Source organism: Nuphar pumila, chromosome 7 (genome assembly GCF_984573655.1).
Source record: "Nuphar pumila chromosome 7, dmNupPumi1.hap1.1, whole genome shotgun sequence".
In the NCBI taxonomy this organism is placed as follows: domain Eukaryota; kingdom Viridiplantae; phylum Streptophyta; class Magnoliopsida; order Nymphaeales; family Nymphaeaceae; genus Nuphar; species Nuphar pumila.
Window position 1 is genome coordinate 110,428,199 of NC_143255.1, and position 21,131 is coordinate 110,449,329.

General features: G+C 37.1%; 1 protein-coding gene across 1 annotated transcript; it reads right to left on the reverse strand.

Moving 5' to 3' along the window:
* Window positions 1–579: 579 nt before the first annotated feature.
* Window positions 580–14,101, reverse strand: LOC149832913 (uncharacterized). The gene is made up of 7 exons (XM_090014776.1): window positions 13,500–14,101; window positions 13,104–13,193; window positions 12,835–12,915; window positions 12,620–12,751; window positions 9,996–10,214; window positions 1,841–1,933; window positions 580–944 (listed from the first exon to the last, which is right to left on the reverse strand). Exons 1-7 carry the CDS (start codon window positions 13,728–13,730, stop codon window positions 783–785), a joined length of 1,008 nt encoding a protein of 335 aa, XP_089870902.1. The 5' UTR covers window positions 13,731–14,101; the 3' UTR covers window positions 580–782.
* Window positions 14,102–21,131: the final 7,030 nt, after the last annotated feature.

Genomic DNA, 21,131 nt, shown 5'->3' on the forward strand with positions numbered 1-21,131 from the left:
ACTTTCACCAAAATATTAGAATAAGTAGAAATAATTGGGTTTTTATGTTTTAATTCTTTTAGTTTTAATATATTTTAATTATTTATCATGATACTTATATATATACACACACGAAAGGGGGTAACATCGAACCCCTTTTAATCAGACAACAATCAGATGTGCTAGGCACGTCCGATTGTTGTGCCGCTAAATGTCTGGGCAAAAAAAAAGGAATTTAGTAGTAAATCCTTTATTTCTTATGAACGTGCATGCCAATGATCGTGCACCCTACTATATATCTGAGAGTAAGTTGTAGCTTTCATACCATTCATCTCCCAGATCCTTTTAGAAAATGCACTTGCATGTATTTTTTGTTTAATCTAAACCCGTAGATGTGATCTCTATACTTTATTTAGTAGAAAAATATATTAGTTTAAGCATTTTTTAATTTTGTATATGTTTTTAGCTCAACAAAAAAATTAACGGCATATATTGCATCAAAAACTTTATTAACTAAAAATGAAGAATTTCGTTTTTAATAAATAAGCAATGATAAACACATCTACATGCTTGGATTAAGCAAAACACTTATTCAACATATGGCTGCTCAAAGTTCTTCAATTCTATAATTTGGAATAGTTGCCGATAATTTTTAATGGACAAGAAGAGAAGATGCAGAAAGAGCTAAAGCATTTAATCCAAAATGAATATGGCTCTGCAAGAAAGTGAATACATACATGAGACTGTTCGTTCATCGAACTCTGGAATCCATTCTGGCTCAACCACCTTTCCAAACAGCATTGCTAAATATTCTCGCCAGGTGGTAACTCGGGAAGCTTTGGGGTAGTACCAAGAACTCGCTCCATATCAAAGCGCACCTCAATATTCCGGATGCTGTAACCGACCACCATCAGCCAATAGACCAAATTCGCAAGCTCTGGGGCTGAAGTCTGGGTTGCCGTTGTCTGCAGAATGATAAAAAAGGGACATGGGAATTAATTCAAACAAGAATACCAGTGGACATGCATATGTGCAAAAGATGCTGCAATGTAGGTTTCACATGTTTCTGTTTCTTTCACTTTACAGTTAAATTTGCATAAGCAAATTGAGCACATCTAAAAGACTCAAGATTTGCATCCATACCAATACGATTGCAGGAAAGAGCCAAACACGGTGGCAAAAGGGCTTACAAAAACAAATAGGCCTTGCTGCTCACATGCATGTATGCGTGCATGCACGCATATATGTGCAGGAATCTGTAAATATTTACGGCAATTCATGAATATCAACAAGTTCACCACAAATTTATACCCCTAACAACTTGGAAGATGACATGGCCATTTTGATGCACTGATCACCATCTTGCAGTTTAGCAATTTTATTAAGAGCAAATGATACATCTATTAACTGTAACTGGAAATGCATAATGCCTAAGTGTATTTTCTTTATCCAGTTACTACAATGAAAACCTGATCGACATTCAATGCATCAAACCAACATCACATTTAAATTTGTTAAGAGATATAAATATGTGGTGGATGTGTTAACATTCACGGATGGCTGTGAACATTAGCACACACATGCGCAGATGCAGACACTCACATGCCTGGGTCGCAAGTTTCAGTTGTTCAACTATGCATTTTCAGATTCCCTTACTTCCTTGGAAGCATAAATATGCATATCAATATTCATGTTTGAGCCCATCCTTTTGATAAAGATGACTTTGCAATAACAGTTATTCATGAAGCATTAGTCCACATATCATTGTCATTTCAGTTAAGCCCCCTGTACTCCATATTTTATTGAATGTAAGAGCTTGCATTCTTGATCAAAGAGCAAATGAGGTATGCCGATTCCAAACCTTCATTTTTGCAGGATCTGAAACCACAAGAAGACGCTTTATGAATGCATTCATTGCAAGCACAGCATCCTCACCAGCGCTGCTGGTCAGTTCCTACATAAGCTAGTTATATCAGCGGCAGCTAAAGAACATATGACCAAAACAAACATCAAACGTATGAGAAGTGGAGGATCTAAAGCATACATATCATACAGACCAGTAAAATGTCAAACACAGATGATGGATAAGCAATTAAACATAATAAAGGGAGATCTTCATGCATCTCCATCCTTATCGCAATAATCTGCAAAAGCCTTTTAAAATAGTAGGAATAAGGTTCAGGATGGTAACCTTATAGTCACCAAGCAATCAAAGACAAACAACTATATATATATATATATACTCCTATGTCACATAGGTGCGGGTGCGGATGCGGCACTTTAAAAAAACTTGGTTGCGGGGGTGCAGGGGTGCCGGGTGTGGGGAGGATATATATATATATATATATATATATATATATATATATATATATATATATTAACAGTTTTAAGTTAACACTGCGTGTATGTGTGTTCATTTATGTATTTATATATATAATATAGATAAAACTGGACTTGGTTAGGGTTAACTGAATCTACTTTTGGACAGAAATGGACCTCAGGGTGGTTGACTTCACCTGACACAAAGGAAGCCGTATCAAAGTGTCGCACCAGCATGGCTGCAGGTACGACGCGGGTGTGGTGCCCTGTTAGAAGAGTCCGTGTTATATAGATATAGTCAAAGGAAAATTTCCCCATTACAGAGCAAAATCACAAACTATTGGAATCATGAAGAGTTCACTACAGCGACCCTGATTTGGTACTTCAAAATCTAAACCTAGAGACTATCATGTGTGTGTATTTTATATGGCTGGGCAACTCCATAGGCTCCAAAAACCTAGTTGAGACTGGTAAGGTTTGTGCCCACAGCTGGAGCCAGTGTAGAACATGAGACCAAGCGTAGCCTAGCATATAACCAGGTCAGGGTTGAAAATAGTTTTAATCAGGCACAACTCAGCCCCATGAATCTCATCCATCTCATATGAGTTTGTACACAGCTAAAAGGCCAGTGACCAAACGGACTAAGACTAAGCCCATTCCAGTATCCTAGCACACTCAAAGTCTAAATTTGCCACAAGCATAACATGTTCCTGCAATGTGCAACTCAGCTCAGTCAAATGTCCATCCTAGTTGCAAGGCTTCAGAAGAATTGGTGCGTTGAATTTAAAATTCCTAATACAGTGCTCATGAAGAAACCAAGACAAGTTTGATGTTGGCTGGCTATGCTCATGACAAGCTCGAACTTGAACTCATTCTTCTTTTTCTCTTTTCTTCTTTAACAAACTATGCCATACATGCTTTTATATTCCCCCCCTCCAAAAAAAAACTATGCCTAAACAACCTAAAATTTGACCAGAATCCAGATCAGCCTATTACTAATTTGTTTGAACACCCTTACCTCCAACTTTGGTACAGGATCAAGGATGTCCTCCTTGACTTTCAATAAGTTGATGAGCAACAAGTACACTAAGTTGCTGGCCAACAAGTAATTATAACTTAATACTGATAATGAAGAAACTGAAAGAGCCAGAATTGTTAAAATGTAAAACTGTACATATATGTATATATAATAATATTATATTATTATATATATATATAAATACATTTTTAATTTCTTTCTTTTCTGTATTTTTTTTCCTTTATTTTTATTTTTTGTCTTTATGTCATCTAGTTCAGTTTGAACTAGAATGACTGTTGCTAGTCAAGTCCTGTCCAGACTTGACTAGCAATAGAGCTGTTGGACTGACACATTCCAACAGCTCTAAATAGAGCTGTTGGACTGTGCCCAACAGCTCTATTGAGTCCTCTTTCAGCTGTGTATATAAAGGGGTGCAGCCCCTCTTGTATTTTACTCCAATGCTTCTTAAGCAATTGGTTTTTCATATCAATAAAGAATACATTTTTATTTTTATTTTGTTTCCAGTTATACCCTTTTTAAGGGTTATGCTTTATTGTCATTCTTGACACTTGCTCTTGTTAATCAAAGCTCGTGTTTCGAAGATCCTCATTTCATTTCATGGTATCAGAGCCGCGGAAGTACTAAATCTTGAGGAAAAGCTGCCTCGGTTTCCGTGCCTGTTTGCAAAAGTGTTCGCCACTTGAAGAGAAGTGTTTTATCACTTCATTGGAGAAGATTTCACATCTTGTTGTATTGTTTTTTTTTTCTTTCTTTCTCATTTTCCTTCTTGTTTCTCTTCTATCCCTATTCTTTCTCTCCTTGTAATCGATGGATGACAATGATAAAGTCACCATCATGCCTATGAAACTAAGCGATACGAACTATGTAACATGGGCTTCAATCATGAAGCACCATATATGGGGAAAGGGCTTATGGGGGATTGTGGATGGTTCCGATTCGTAACCTAAGCTATCTCTTACTAAAAAGGAGGGAGATAAAGACGTCCCTCTATCGGAAGAAGAGAAAATCAAGGCTATTGCCTCATACGAGAAGAAATGGAAAGAATGGAGAATATCTCATGCGAAGATAATGTCATGGCTTATCAATAGCGTTGACATTAAAAAATGCTCAAGTCTTGCCAAATTTGATCATGCCGATAAGGCATGGGAATACCTTAAGAATATGTATTCCCTTAAAGATATTGCACACGTGTGCAACCTCCAAGAAAAAGTTCGAATGATGACACAAGGAGACAAAACTATTCGTGAATATTACAATGGGTTGTCCGAACTTTGGGAAGAACTTTCCCTTTTAGAACCAAAGTGACATTGTGCCGAAGACATCGAGCTTCGTCAGAAACAACTCGATGTTGAACATTTTTACCAGTTTATCACTGGATTAAGGCCGGAATTTGAAACCACTAAATCGGCCCTACTTCACCGGGGAAAAATTCCTTCTATTGTTGAAACTATTGAAGAGTTAACAATGGAAGAAAATCGTCTCCGGAAAGGTTCTTTAAAAATTGAAGATGATTCCGTTTTAGCCGTGTCTAGACCAGGGAATCATGTTCGATCATATAGGCCTCCTCACTTTAACCGACAAAATGGTGACTATGATAAGAAGAAAGTTATTTGTCATCACTGTCATGAACCGGGACACTACAGGCCACAATGTCCCAAACTTAAGGAGCTGAGAGAAAAAAGAGCTGCAATTGCTGGATCGGAGCCTAAAGATCAGGATGCACCAGTTTCCCTGGCCCAACTAATGGAGATCCTTCAGCCTCTCATCAAAGGTGCCTCTTCCTTATCTGAAGCTTCAACCGGCCCAGCAGCCTCATCTTTTCCTGATTTAGGTAAAATTTCTTGGCTTCTTGACTCTGGTGCATCTTTTCATATGACCCCAAATAATCAAAGTCTATCCAAATGTGTTAAAAATAAAACAAGTGTGTCAAAGGTCTTTACTGCTGATGGGACTTCTCTTGAAATAGAAGGAATAGGAGATTTTAAAAAAATTTATAAAACAAAAAAAAATTTTTATTCCAGAAATTAGACATGTTCCCAAATTAAATTTAAATCTTTTATCTGTATCTCAAATTTCTGATTATGGGTGTAATATTTCTTTTTCTTCTCATGGTTGTTGGGTACAGGATCGCCAGTCAGGCAAGCTGATTGGGGAAGACCATAGAGAAGGAGGACTCTATTACATGGATTTTTTGGAAATGCCGAAGAAAGCTTTTTGTTATAATATTCAAAAAATAGAGTTGGAACTGTGGCATAAGAGACTTGGTCACCCACATATAGCCAAAATCCAACATTTTCCAAATCTAGGGAAATTTTGTAACTCTGAATCATTTGATTGTAAAGATTGTATTCTCGGCAAAATGAAAAGATTACCATTTCAGAACAGAACCTTTTTCTCTTCAAGACCACTTGAATTAATACACTCGGATGTTTGGGGTCCTGCACCAGTAATTTCTAAAGGAGGATTTGTTTACTATGTTATTTTTGTCGATGATTTCTCCCGACATACGTGGATGTACTTTCTCAAACATAAGTCTGAAGTATTTTCATACTTTCAAACTTTTCATAATATGGTTAAAAACAAATTTCAAAATGATATTACTATTTTTCGCACAGATTCAGGGGGAGAGTTTTTATCCACAGATTTTCAAAATTATCTTAAATTGCATGGCATCACACATCAAAGATCTTGTCCTTATACACCTCAACAAAATGGACTGGCAGAACGAAAACATCGCCATATTATAGAAACCACTAGAACTTTATTAATAGCAAATCAAGTCCCTAAAGACTTTTGGGCAGAAACTGCCTTAACTACCACCTATCTCATTAATAGGATGCCATCTTCTTCGTTACAAAATATCACTCCCATTGAAAAACTTATGAACATTTCTCCAGACTACTCTAGATTAAGAATATTTGGGTGCAAATGTTTCATATTTACTGACAAAAATGATAAACTTTCCCCTCGTGCGATTCCCTGTGCCTTTTTAGGATATGCTGAAAACCAGAAAGGTTATAGATGTTTTGACTTCAAAAATAATAAACTGTGTCTAGAAATGTTTCCTTTCTTGAAAAGGAGAGCTTCTTTGATTTTAGAAAATTAAAAGACGTCACTGAGTACTCCTTTTTGCTAGATCTAACATCAACATCTGATGAATATGACCTTGATTGTAACTTTGATGATGATCCAAGAATTATTGATCTTAATGTTGAAAATGAAGAAGTTCATAGAGATACTAGTATTCAATATTCCAGGCGACAAGAGTCTAATACTCCATGTGCACTTGAGAAATATTCTAACATTCCAACTAGACAATCATCCCGAATCTCGAGGCCTCCAGAAAAGTTTGTATCATACGAGTCTTTCTCACCCACATATAGGGCAGTTATTGCATTAATTCACTCATATGAAGAACCATCCACATATTTTCAAGCAAAAAATGATATCAAATGGATAGAAGCCATGAAAGTTGAATTAGATGCACTTGAAAAGGCTTCTACATGGAATATTCAAGATCTTCCTCCAGGGAAGAAAACTATAGGATGTCGATGGGTTTATAAAATTAAAACCAAGAGTGATGGTACTCTTGAAAGATATAAAGCCCGTTTAGTTGCCAAAGGTTATGCCCAAGAATATGGGATTGATTATGAAGAAACCTTTGCTCCGGTGGCTCGTATGACTACTGTCCGAACCTTAATTGCCTTAGCTTCTATCAAAAAATGGTCTATTTTTCAAATAGATGTCAAAAATGCTTTTTTAAATGGAAAGCTAGTTGAAGAAGTATATATGGAACCCCCTCCTGGTCTAAGTATTCCTAAGGGTAAAGTCCTTCGCTTAGAAAAAGCTCTTTATGGACTTAAACAAGCACCAAAAGCTTGGTATGATAGGTTTAGTCGTGTTATGATTGATATTGGTTTTCAATTCTGTTTAACTGACACTGCTTTGTTTATTAAGAATTCTGATGCAGGGATCATTGTGCTTCTTCTCTATGTGGATGATATGATCATCACCGGAAGCGATAAACAGGGAGTTGAAACAATCAAAACACTTCTTAAATCTCATTTTGAAATGACTGATTTGGGCTTGTTGAGATATTTTTTAGGCATTGAAGTTGCTTATTCTCCTAGAGGACATTTATTATCTCAGACTAAATTTGCTTTTGATATTGTTTTCAGGTCTGGTATTCCTGATGATAAGAAAGTTGACACTCCAGAAGTTGTTAATGTTAAAATGAAGATTGATGATGGAGAACTTCTTGCAGACCCTACTCCTTACAGACAGCTTGTCGGGGCACTTTCCTATCTATCCATTACCAGACCAGATATAGCACATGCTGTTCATACAGCAAGTCAATTTCAACATGCTCCTACTTTTGTTCATATGGGAGCAGTCATGCGTATTATCAGATACATCAAGTCCTCTCTTTCACGAGGACTTTTCTTATCTTCCTCCTCTTCTCTTGATTTAATTGCATATACTGATGATGATTGGGGAGGGATCCCAATAACAGACACTCAACCACTGGCTTTTGTGTCTTTTTAGGGGAATCATTAATCTCGTGGAGGTGTAAAAAGCAGCAGAAGGTATCTCTCTCATCCACCGAAGCTGAATACAGAGCCATGACAACCACGACCATGGAAGTAGTTTGGCTCCGACGACTGCTTGCTGACATGGGAGTTGAAGCAACAAAGGCTTCACAAATGTGTTGTGACAACAAAAGTGCGATCTACATTGCCAGTAACAGAACATTCCACGAACGCACCAAACACATCGAAATGGATTGTCACTACGTCAGAGAGGAATATCTACACGGGATAATTGATCTGCCATATGTCACTTCAGAATATCAGTTAGCAGACCTCTTTACAAAGCCTCTCGCTGCTCCCCGATTTCACTTTCTCTTAGACAAACTTTCGCTCATTGTACCGTAAGTTTGAGGGGGAGTGTTAAAATGTAAAACTGTACATATATGTATATATAATAATATTATATTATTATATATATATATATATAAATACATTTTTAATTTCTTTCTTTTCTGTATTTTTTTTCCTTTATTTTTATTTTTTGTCTTTATGTCATCTAGTTCAGTTTGAACTAGAATGACTGTTGCTAGTCAAGTCCTGTCCAGACTTGACTAGCAATAGAGCTGTTGGACTGACACAGTCCAACAGCTCTTAATAGAGCTGTTGGACTGTGCCCAACAGCTCTATTGAGTCCTCTTTCAGCTGTGTATATAAAGGGGTGCAGCCCCTCTTGTATTTTACTCCAATGCTTCTTAAGCAATTGGTTTTTCATATCAATAAAGAATACATTTTTATTTTTATTTTGTTTCCAGTTATACCCTTTTTAAGGGTTATGCTTTAGTGTCATTCTTGACACTTGCTCTTGTTAATCAAAGCTCGTGTTTCGAAGATCCCCATTTCATTTCAAGAATGACATGGACAGATCCAAATCTGGCCAGGTCCCAAATTGAATTCCTATTTTGAAATTTAATTAGCACACTTACATGATCAGAGACAGTATGCAAATGCAAGTAACTAAAATCAATTGTCCACTGGAAACAAAGCCAAACCAGAAATTTAGAGTTTATGTTATATACCAGTCTCATTATGCTAATTAATTATGATCCTTTATTTCCTTCAAGAATATATGCCTGTAATGGATACAACATAAAGTAAATAAGGGTTTTCCTTTTATAAGAATTTTAAAAGCAGCATGAGAGAAAAGCTATCCAAATGGCTAGCCCACTATCCAAGGAAACATAATCAAGCTAAACAGAAGGAGAACATGCTTCACATAACCAACCGAATGTGAGAACAAGATAAAAAAATCTATAGGAACACAAGCACAAGATGAGATGCAAGGATTCAAGATCCCATTCCTATCCTAACAGTCTTGCCTAGATAATAATCCTAAGGCTGTGCACCCAAGGGAACATAAATCACGCTACAATGGAAGGAGATCATGCTTCCCATAACCAACCCAATGTGAGAACAAAGATAAAAGATCAATAGGAACACAAGCGCAAGATGAGATGCAAGAATACAAACAATAAGCACTAGGATTTGGATATATACACATGATACATACACATGAACATACGTACAATATATGTGTAACTGGTGTTGTGCTGGTAAACTTTGTTCGAGCGTGCACCCAAAAGTAGAGGGCCCAATAACCACAATCCTATGCCCCTAATCTGTCACAACCTAATGGGACACAGAAAAAAATTTCTGCAGTTTCTTTTGGTGTTTTTGAATGGAATTCTTAGATGATTATAACAATGTCATACGTCACAGGATACTTCAATTTATGCCTGTCATGTCCTCTTAGAGGCTATTCATAATAGGAAACAAACTGCACAAGAACGGAGTGTCCTGTGTCCTCTTGGACATGTCCATGTGACATAGCAACTGACATGAAAACTGCACCAATGGTGGTTGCTCAAGCAACTTGCATAGTTACAAGGTCAGCTTCAACTACCAGGTTATAAATATAACTTGTTTGAACAAAGAATTTTTTGAAACAATATTCATTGTATGCAGATGCAGGCCACAGTAAATAAGAAAATTTCATGAAGAGCAACACTCACCTCTCAGCTATATTGAAAGAAATAGAATGATTTAAGTATGTGCAACACTTTGGACAATACCTGCAGATTTTGAGGTTCAAGAGATTTAAGGTATTCCAGAAGTTCATTCTGCCCATTTGCAGATCTGCGTTCTACTTGCTGTGTTAACTCCTCAATTTCAGCTTCTAGTATTTCAATGTACTTTACTGCATCAATTCTCTCTGGACCAGAAACATTGTTCCACCTGATGACTTCACCAGTCACATTTTTCTGTGTACCAGGTGCATAATCTGGTGCATCCTGCATTTTGGAAAAAAAAAAGGTTAAATGGAAAATCTGAATTGCCATAAGGCAACCAACATCCCTTTTTTGTTTCTCCAACAAGCTCTATGTCCCTTTCTGTTTGTGTTTCAGGAAAACGCCAATAAATTTCAAAAAGATTATTGTGATTTAGGTCAAAATTCCAGGCACTGCCACCCCTCTACCCCCATACCTATTTTGTCCTTAACCTAACAAATTCTGAGCCTAAAAGGTGTAAAGATTCTTTGTTGGGATTTCCATCCCTACAGATACTGACTTCATAAACACAGTCCAAACTTCACAGAACTTTCTCTCAACAGAAGATTGGTAAAGCTATGGCTCAATTAATTCATTTGCTCATACATAACAAATATGAAAGAAGTTGATATTCGCTATTCGACCGTAACTAGACAAGGTACAGATGGGCAGTCTTTCTTTATTAGCAGGAGTGTAAAATACAACTCATCCATTTTGACAATACACAATGGCAACTCTGTAGGACAGCCTAGAAACTCCAACTCAAAAAATTTCATTATGAGATACCATGCAAGATTGGATGGAAGAGCAAAGCCACAAAATTTAACTGTATATAGATTAACTGCTCTATGTTTGGTTTACAAGTGGGGTTAAATAATAGACATCAATCAAGCCTTGCATTCATAATTTTGCATTCTTTCATTTTTATGCTTCTGAGGAGCTGCGATGAGGAATAGAAGGCATGAGACAGTAAATTAACCTCGTCATGTCTACAAAGCTAGAAAGTTCTATTTAATATCTTTTCAGCTAGAAGAAAAAACTTCCAGATAAATCACAATAGATGAAAAGTTTGAAATGAATCAGAAAAGAGAAGATAGAATAAAATATTAAATGAATTAAGTACCCTATACAATTTTACATTCTCTAGACCAAAATGGGTGTTTCAGGACATACTTTGGTGATCCAAGTTTCCAACCATCTTTGGAACTTTCTATGGCTAATTTAAGGGGCTCCTTTAGTTGTTAAATTGTTAATACTTTAGTTGCAGCCATACATTCCACCATAGAGACGAGGCCAGAAAGACAGTTCAAACAGGCATCAAGCAAAGAGGTCATTAGAAGCCTCAATATTCTTGCTTCAAAGATTGTACCTCCTAATCTAGTCAAAAGAAACTACCAAAGTTTTAGAATGCAGCTCAAGATGATTACATCCCAAGAAGCACCAAACAAAAATACTTTTTAGCTCTAGAGAATAACCCTGGATTTTGTGAGTATTTGATTGGGCAGGGATTCAATCAACCAACTATCCACAGCAACATTTAATAGATGTCCTGCAAGATATTTCAACATCTCATCTCAACTCATCCTCTTAGTTGTCTATTGCCATGGAAGACAACTAAAGAGCATCAAACAATTTCAGTTAAATCCATATCCAAGTCAAATAAATATTTCCATTAGAAATTAATGTCATGTTCATATAGAGCCAGAAGGTCCAGAGCCTAATCAAAAGTTGCATAACTATAACACAGGGTTCCTGCAAAAGGAAGAAAGGAAATAAAAATAACAATGGTATTTTCGTTTATGTGATTATAGCAAGGGTTGCTTTGTGCAGACTCACGTGTCAAATGTCAACACTGGCTTCTTTTCTAGCACTAACCTTTTTTTCTTTTTGGAGTTCTAGCAAAAACATATTCAAACCAAAACCTTATTGCTACAGTCCACACCGAAAATTTGAGAACACTTGCAATGTCTAAACTCCCAAAGAACCCCTAACCAGAAACAACAATCTTGACAAAGAACAGGTTCTCTCCTCTGTTTTCTTTTTTCCCTTTTTTAATCATGAATTTCAACCAACCTTACCTATAACTTTTGGAATAAGAGATGCCAAAATTCATTCTCGAAGGCTCTCATATGGAAAATGCTGAAAACCTTCTATATTCTGATATAACAAGCATGAATTTTGGACAACCATTGCAGAAGCAACATGGGGGTAGAGAAGATAGACAACAATGATATTGACAGCTAGTTCAAAGGAAATCAACAGGAGCACAAAAGAACTTTTCCTGACTAACGCATAAAGTCATCATTACACAAACCAACACAAAAAATAAAAATGCATGTCAGAAGGAAATGAAGATGTCGACTGCCAGCCTACACGAAGGCATGTCACCAAACAAAAATTCACTCCTCTGGCAGTGCTTCCAAATAAACAATTCAGATACATATATGAATATCTGACACACAAATGACTAGCTGCTCTCTACAAAACGCCATCACCAAAAAATCAGTCATCTAGCAGATGTATTTGTGCACTTGCATGCATGAACCGAACTGCACTACAACTCTTTACATGATAGGAACAAACATCCACCTTGTTCATTCCGGAGACAACCATAAAACAGAGTGAGCACATTTTAAAAATATGCACACCTTATTGCTTTGGACATCTGGAAGAGCAACTTGATTTAGACTCTGTTGGAGTTCCAACCGATATTGCGCATTCCTAAACATGTACCCCGTCATCATGACACTGTACATGAGCTGTGCAAGATTCTCTGCAACCTGAATTGGAACCACATATTTTAGCATTAATAATAGCATAAAAAAAAAGCAAATATATAGTGACAGACTTGAACTATACTTACAGTGGTTACAGTGACAGCAAAAAACTGAGGGGGAAGAGTTCCTATCATATTTGTAACTGTCTGCCGCATTGCTTCCACAACCTTTGGCAATACAAAACTAAAATCATGAACACTAGCAGAACCCATATAACATTACAACCATCATGTCATCATTTGATAAGAATTTCCACGAGCATAAATTGCATAGTTAGTTGTTAAAGCTGCACAACAGTTCCTTCACATAAGCAATAAATCAAATGACTCAAGATCCAGCTAGAAGGATATCTCACCTGAAGAGGTGCTCTTTTTGCAAACAACTCCATAAATTCTGGCTGTACGTTTTTGACATATTCCAAGAGAATGTCCCTCCGACTCTTTGGCTGATTGAAGACATTGAAAAAGGAAACTTTAGGCCTCCAAATATCCAAGAAGCAAGTGGGGCATATCATGCATGGATCTCCAATATGAGCAGACATCTCTCATGTGATACTAAGTTGAACAAAATGACAAGCGACGTGTAAATAAATGTTTCATGTAAGATGGGTTTGTTTTAGATGCAGCTTATGACTCATACCCATATAAGAATTGAGCATTCACCAAACAATCAAGTAATTATCAAGCCAATTTGGGGATCCCATCATGGTGAAACTTAACCTTTAACTATGCGAGAGAGAGAGAGAGAGTACCATAGAGCCACCAGGAGGATTCAAATCGCTCGACGGCCCATTAGGGGTAGATTCCGCCCGAGCTACCAACCGTGTCCTATTTGTCTTCCGTGATACTTTTAAAGCCCTCCAATGTATACAGTTCAACCTATGGAAGCAAAGAAGCTCCGAAGAAGAAGAGGATGAGGAAGAGGAAGGAAGGCAGGAATGGCGGTCGACAACCAGAGGTTTGAGGGTGAAGAGGTGAGCCATGAACGAAACCCAATTTGGCAGGCGACAATTTCTGCAAATTGGTGAGGATTAATATCTGAGGGGAGTTTTAGGAACGAAGCCCTCCTCCACAAGGCAACGGTTTAGTTCTGATGGAGCTAAAAGCCCAACAACCGTTCTGCGGTTCTCTAGAAGATAAAAGAGGGAAGGGCAAGCAACCAATGGACCATAAACCCCCGGGTTTGGTTGAGACTTGAGAGTACTCGTCACCTTATTGATAGCAGTCAATTTTGGGTGCAACTGGGTTTTGATTTGGTTCAGACCTACGTGGGTAGTTGGTTCATGGTTTCTTGGACCCAATCAGAGCAAACTGAGCAACTCGTGACTGGTCTCTGTTCGACTGGTGACTCGTCTGGATACAACTGGTTTATGTATAAATAACATGAAATGTTTAGCCCAACTCGCTTTCAGCTCGTCTCATTCAGAGACACGCCGAGCTTGGCTCGACTAAACAGAAACATGAGCTGAATCAAGAGTTCAATTTATTGGTAAATGAACCAAGTCTAACATGCCTTCTTCAGTTCGTTCGGCTAGTTTACCAGCCCTAGACCCAATCATTCTAAATTTAGTAGCAGTGAAAGGATGACCTTATGTAGAATCTAGCATCGACAGAAAATTTTGCTGCTGTTTGTGTACAAACACAAGAAGAAAGCACTCTCTCTTAACTTAAGGGAGAAAGAAAAGATATATCTTAGCAGATTGATCTTTTTCTAGTCAGAAAAAAGAAAAATTGGGGTCTGTTGTAAGTTAATAGTTCACATGAAATTAAATTTTGAACAAAAGGCTGCCACTCTTTGAGGTTTGCTTTTCAAACGCAACATAGCAGGCGTTGGTATCAAAGGAGTGGCCAAGTGCCATGGCTATGTTACACTAGCCAATCACACGACAGCATTGCAGGCCCCACATGAAATGCTGTCGTGATTAGCTGTGTCAAATAACCATGGCACTTAGCCGATCTCTAGATCCCTGCTCACATAGTCTGATGAATCATTTTCTTTTCCCAAGCTTATAGTCCTGTTATTAGCTATGTTTAAGGCCTAGGACCAAGTTGGATAAGACAGCTTGATGCTTGAGTCGCTCAAAATTATTTTAACTGCCATCTAGGGTTTCAGTTCAGTCACCCACCAAAGAATAAAACATTAAAGGCAAGCTTGCCAGCCCATGAACCATTTTTGAATTATAGATGCTGCAGAGAAACTGCATGAGGAGGTATCTTGAAAAATCTATGAAGATAGAACAGGATTCCAATGGGCGAATCATTGTTTTATCAGTGGTCATCGGTTTTATCTTGGACATGACTCATGCTGTAAGTTGCCATAAAATATTATCAAGTGACGCTTCAAAGATACTTTTTGTTACATTTTTCAAATACAAGAGTTCAGTATCTTATCACGCATTAATGAATCAAATAGGGTGTTTTGGTGATAAATAACACAACAGCCAGTGGATCGGTCTTCATACAAATGTGTGAGGAAGATTGAAAGATACGCACAAGCTAGTTTCTGGTTCCTACATCTTTGGACTTTGATCACTATTAAACATTGAGGTATGGAAATGGAAAACTTTGTCCCCTCCAAATTTGTGTCATTTTGCAACTAAAAAATGATTCACATACCAGGGAGGTGGTATCCCATGTGGTAAGAGGGGTCCTGTGTCAAGCTGAAGGCCCAGGATCGAATCCCTTTGCCACATGAGGTGGCTGTTGTTCTGGTAGGGGGTCCGCCTAACCCAAGCTTGCCTTTCAAAAAAAAAAAAAATGATTCACATGTTTGCAGAACTTGTGAAAAACTTTCTTAGATGTGAAAAAGTCATCTTACTTTCCCAAGTGAAAAAAGTTTTATAGGTTACTATCATATTATAATATAGCCAGCATATTCCTCGTCAATAACAAGACGGACAATGTTGCTGCTATGGCCTGTTCCAGCAGAGCAACATTTAGCAGTGTTTGGCTGATTATTTCAAATTGTGGGAACAGAACTTTACAACGGTACTGCTTATGTTGTTATGTTGTGTGTAGAAGGAGATGGTTCTCTCTCTTTTTTCATTAGGTTCAGTTAGGACCCTCTATAAAGCCTACTTTTAAGTACTTTTTACTTGATAAGAACCGTTAGATGCGTTTATCATTGTTTACTCAATATAAAACATGCAACACATGCATTTCATTGAGATTTTTTATGCACGTACGTGTATTTTAAAGAGGTTAAAAAAATAAATGGTGATATCATACCAAAATTTGATGATAAAATATTTTGATTTTTTACATCAAATCAATTTGAAAGACAGCTTGTTTCTTAGTAAATAAGTAATGATAAACCCATAAACAGCTCAGGTCAAGCAAAAAGTACTTGAATGTGTGATTTTTTGGAGAGTCCAGCCTCACAGGACCTAAAGAAAAAAGGGGTAAGACCGTTCCCCTTCTCCGTAGAGAGGGAGAGGCGGGTACTAAGAATTCCTTTAAAAAAAATCAATGCATTGAAGTACAAATAATGTGAAGGAACGCATTTTCGTCTTACTTCAACTCAAAGACTCATGATGCACTCCCTAGAGTGACAAATCTGCCAACAATATTCTAGTACTGCTGAAGAAAACGGAGTGCAAACAACAACACTTATCTCTTACGTGAACCTGGTAAAAAACAAACAAGTAGAACAACTATTTGGGCAAATAACAAAAGCCCTCTACAGAGAGATCAAACCATCAACAATCACATGCATAACAGCACAACAATCTTTAATGTGGAAAAACTTCTCAAAACAAGGAGTAAAAAAAAATCACAAGATCATAATCCATCAAACTTCTTCACTATTCTCAAAGTCATGGGCACATACAAGTTCTCTCTAGTTAAAATTAGAGGCATATAACCACAAAGTATCTCAAGACCAATCAATCTTGGTAAAGAGATAACTTCTACAAGGAACCAAGAGAGGATTGAGGAGATTTCACCAAAAATGGTGGCCCAGAAACTCTACATAGAAATCTATTGACAAAGAGAACCAATCACGATCTCCATCGTCCATATTGAAAAGTCATGTGTTATAAACAAGTTGACCAAGTTTCAGCTCAATCAAACCATAGATCAACCTAACAATGATCTCTTGATCAAAAGCTGGTAGCACCTCTTCAACCCATAAATTTCTTGTAGCCTCTTATGTCTTTGTATCTTGTTCTTCTCTTTTTTTTTTCTTTGCCCTCTTCATACCAAGAGGCACTCTCTTTTGCAAAACCACCCGCTGCAAGCATTCAATGCATTTGTAGGTGGAATAATTCAAATGTCATCTCCATGTGGACTTTTCAACTACATGGGCTCAACCCATTAGATGAAGTGGGTCATCTTCCATATCTATGAAAATAACCCAACAAATCATTCCATTTTCGACCATGTAGAGGGATTCACCATTCCAGTAATCGAATAATAAGCTTCAAGCTTCTCTCTAGGTAGTGCCTTCATCAACATATCTGAACCATTGTGATCGATGTGAATCTTCTCAATTTCAAACTTGTCATTGAGAGCATCTCTTATCTAATGGTACCTCACATTAACGTGCTTTGATCTTGCATGAAAGGTAGAATTCTTACTCAGGTGAATAGCGCTTTGACTGTCACAAAATAGTATATAATGTTCTTAATCGATGTTGAGTTTTTGTATAAACTTTTTCATCAACAACTCTTTACATACTTCAATTGTTGCAATGTACTCTGCCTCTAGTGTAGAAAGTGTGACACATTTCTGCAGCCTTGATTGCCAAGATACAACCCTGCCTATGAATGCCATCAGATAACCTCAAGTGGACTTTCAAGAATCCACATCTCCTACTATATCTGAATTTGTGTAGCCAACTAGTACTGGTTTCCCACTTTCAAAAGTGAGTCTTAAATTGAAAGTACCTTGCAAGTATCTTATAATCCACTTGATTGCATTCCAATGCTCTTTTCTTGGATTAGATAGAAATTGGCTAACAACACCAATTGTATAGGCTATGTTTGGTCTGGCATATACCATTGCATACATCAAACTTCTTACTCTTGAGGCATATAAAACTATTTCCATATCTTCCTTCTCCTTGTTAGTAGAAGGGCTCTACTTGATACTTAACTTAAAGTGTGTAGCAAGAGAAGAGTTTACAACTTTAGTCGTATTCATATTGAACCTTTCAAGTACCTTTTTGATGTATTGCTCCTGTGATATATATAATTTCTTGGCTGCTTTGTCTCGATAAATTCGAATGCCAAGAATTTTCTTTGTTGCCCCTAAATCCTTCATAGCAAACAATTTACTTAACTCCTTCAACTTGCCAATTCTTGAAGAGTTCTTGCCAATAATCAACATGTCACCAACTTAAAGTAGCAATACAATAAAACCATCATCAGAGAATTTTTGCATAAAAACACAATGGTCAGAAATTATCTTTCGGTAGCCTTGCTCCCTCATAAATGACTCAAACTTCATGTACCACGGTCTAGGTGCCTACTTCAAACCATAAAGGTTTTTCTTCAAGTTACACACATAATCCTCTTTTCCTTTCACTTTAAAGCCCTCTAGCAACTCCATATAAATATTCATGTCTAAGTCATCACGGAGGAAAGCAATTTTCACATCCATCTACTCAATCTCCAAATGAAGACTAGTTGCTAAACCCAAAACCACATAAATGGATGACATCTTACCAATTAGAGAAAAGATTTCATCAAAATCAATGCCTTTCTTTTGACTAAATCCCTTGACAACCATTCTAGCTTTGTAACGTGGCTGTGAAGTGTGTTCATCATGCTTCACTCTATACACCCACCTGTTTTTCAAAACTCTTTTGCCGTTAGGCAATTTCACCAACTCAAAAGTGTGATTCTCATGCAATGGCTTCATCTCATCTTGCATGGCTTCAACCCATTCATTTTTACGTTCATCTTCCATGGCTTTTGCATAATATTCAGGTTCTCCCCCATTAGTCAATAACACATACTCATCAACAGAATACCATGTGAAACGTCGGTCTCTAGTAGGCCTCTTGAGTGGATCATCTGGTGAAATTTCTGGTGCTGGCATCTGCTCAAGGATGTTATCATCTCTCTCAACATCTATGGGAGCATTTGTATCAGCGGTACCCTAGTGGTCATCTTCAACTTCATCCCCAACTTGTGTTTGCACATGTATTTGAGAAACTGGATCCAAGTCAATCAAGTCATCAATATGTCGTGGAACTATTTATATTTCATTTCTCTTCTCAATGTCCTAGATGGTTTGATCTTCCATAAACACATCTCGGCTTCTCACAAATTTCTTCTTCACTAGGTCATAAAACCTGTAGCTGAACTCATCTTGGTCATAACCAATGAATACACACTGCGTAGTCCTGATGTCAAGCTTAGACCTCTCTTCTTTGAGAACATGCACAAAAGCCTTGCACCTAAAGACACAAAAGTGATCATAGGAAACTTTCTTTCCTAAGCAAACTATATCTGGAGTATCAAAATTTAAAGGAACATATGGTGTGAGATTCAACTCAGGTATACTTAAGGCCTCACCCCAAAAAGAAATTGGCAAGTGAGCCTTTGAAATCAAATATCTCACCCTCTTAATTAGTGTTTTGTTCATCCTCTTAGCCAAATCATTCAACTGAGGCATCCTTGGAGGTGTCTTTTGATGGTGAATTCCTTGTTGTTTGCAGTACTCATCAAAAGGTCCAATATACTCACCCCATTATTGTCCCTTATGCATTTCAATTTCTTCTTAATTTGTCTCTCAACTGAGACATGGAACTATTTCAACACATCTAACACTTGGTCTTTTGTTTTAAAGGTATAAACCCACAATTTCCTTGAATGGTCATCTATAAAAGTCACAAAATAGAAAGAACCATAAAGTGTTTTTGTCTTCATGAGTTCACAAACATCAGAATATACTAAATCAAGTATATTTGGCTTTCTTGAAGGAGGAGAAGTCTTAAATGCAACTCTGGTTTGTTTTCCTGTCAAGCAATGAGTACATTTTTTCAATGATATACTCTTCATTCCGGAAAGAAAATTATTCTTGGCCAAAACTACCAAACCCTTCTCACTTATGTGACTAAGCTTGTTGTGACATAGCTCTGTTGTACCTTTATTCTCTACTGAATTAATAATGCCCTGAGAGACTCTTGCTTGCATGAAGTACAAAGCCGAACACTTCTTGCCCCTAGTCACAACCATAGAACCTGAATTGCAAAACCTCTCATCATCGAGCTTACTTGCTGAAATCAAATTCAAGCGAATATCAAGAATATGTTTGACTTTTTTAAGAACCAATGTAGTACCATTGTTGGTTTTCAGACACAAATCTCTCATGTCAATGGCTTTAGCCAAGCCATTGTTGCCCATCTTAACATTTCCAAAATCGCCAGATGCATTCATAAGATGAAAAAGAATCATTTCGAGATGTAGCATGAACGGAGGCACCACTATCAATTACCCAACTGGTCTCATGGCATGCAAAGTTCACAACATCGTCATCATACATAACAAGTCACTTGTGATAGTAGCAACTTTATCACCAGTATTATTGTCATTTTTCTTTTCTTTCTCTTTGTCCTTGTTGTCTTTCTTAAGTGTCTAACAACGCTTCTTTATATGCCCCTTTAGACTGCAATGATAGCACTCAACATTGTCAAAGTTGTTGGACTTGCTTTTGCTTTTATTTCTATTCTTCACCTTTGCTCTTACTCCTCCCCTTATTTTTCATGACTAAGATCTCTTATTGTGAAGAAGAACCTTGTGACTTTCTTCTCGTCTCTTTACTCGTAGCCTAATCTAATAAAACATCATTTAGGGCTGAGTTAGATAATGGCATTTTAAACGTTTTCTATGAGTCTTGCAATGTACCAAGAAGCTACAATCCTTGTACCTTATCTTCAAACTTGATGTTCATTCCGACAAGCTAATTAATAATTCTTTGAAATGCATTCAAGTGATTAGTTAAAAAGGCCATCATTAGTTTTTTTTAAATAGTTTGTTGTCCTCAATTTTTTGAGCATATAATTGCTCAAGCTTATTCCACAAAGAGCGTGCATGGTTTTCTCCACTTATATGGTTCAAAACATTATCATCAATCCATTGTCTAATATACCCAAACACCTACCAATGAGAAAGTCTATTCATCAGTTTTATTTTCAGGTTTTTCTGTAGCAAACACCCAAAGATAATAATCCTTCACATATAAGAGATCCTTTATTTTTTCTCTCCAAATATAGTAGTACAAACTATTTAGATTTATCATTCTAGTTGTATTGGTTTCTATCGTTCACCACAAGGGACAAAATCAATTAACTACCTCGCTCTAATACTACTTGCGGGGGAAAATGAAGCGTAAACAACACTTCTCTCGTGTGAACCTAGTAAGAAACAAAAGGTAAA

Coding starts and splice junctions, on each gene's coding strand:
- LOC149832913 (XM_090014776.1), bottom strand. CDS start 13,730: ATGGCTCACCTCTTCACCCTCAAACCTCTGGTTGTCGACCGCCATTCC. Junction 12,916..13,103: donor CAAAAAGAGCACCTCTTCAG/GTGAGATATCCT, acceptor GTATTGCCAAAG/GTTGTGGAAGCAATGCGGCA. Junction 1,934..9,995: donor TTGAACCTCAAAATCTGCAG/GTATTGTCCAAA, acceptor TAGCTTATGTAG/GAACTGACCAGCAGCGCTGG.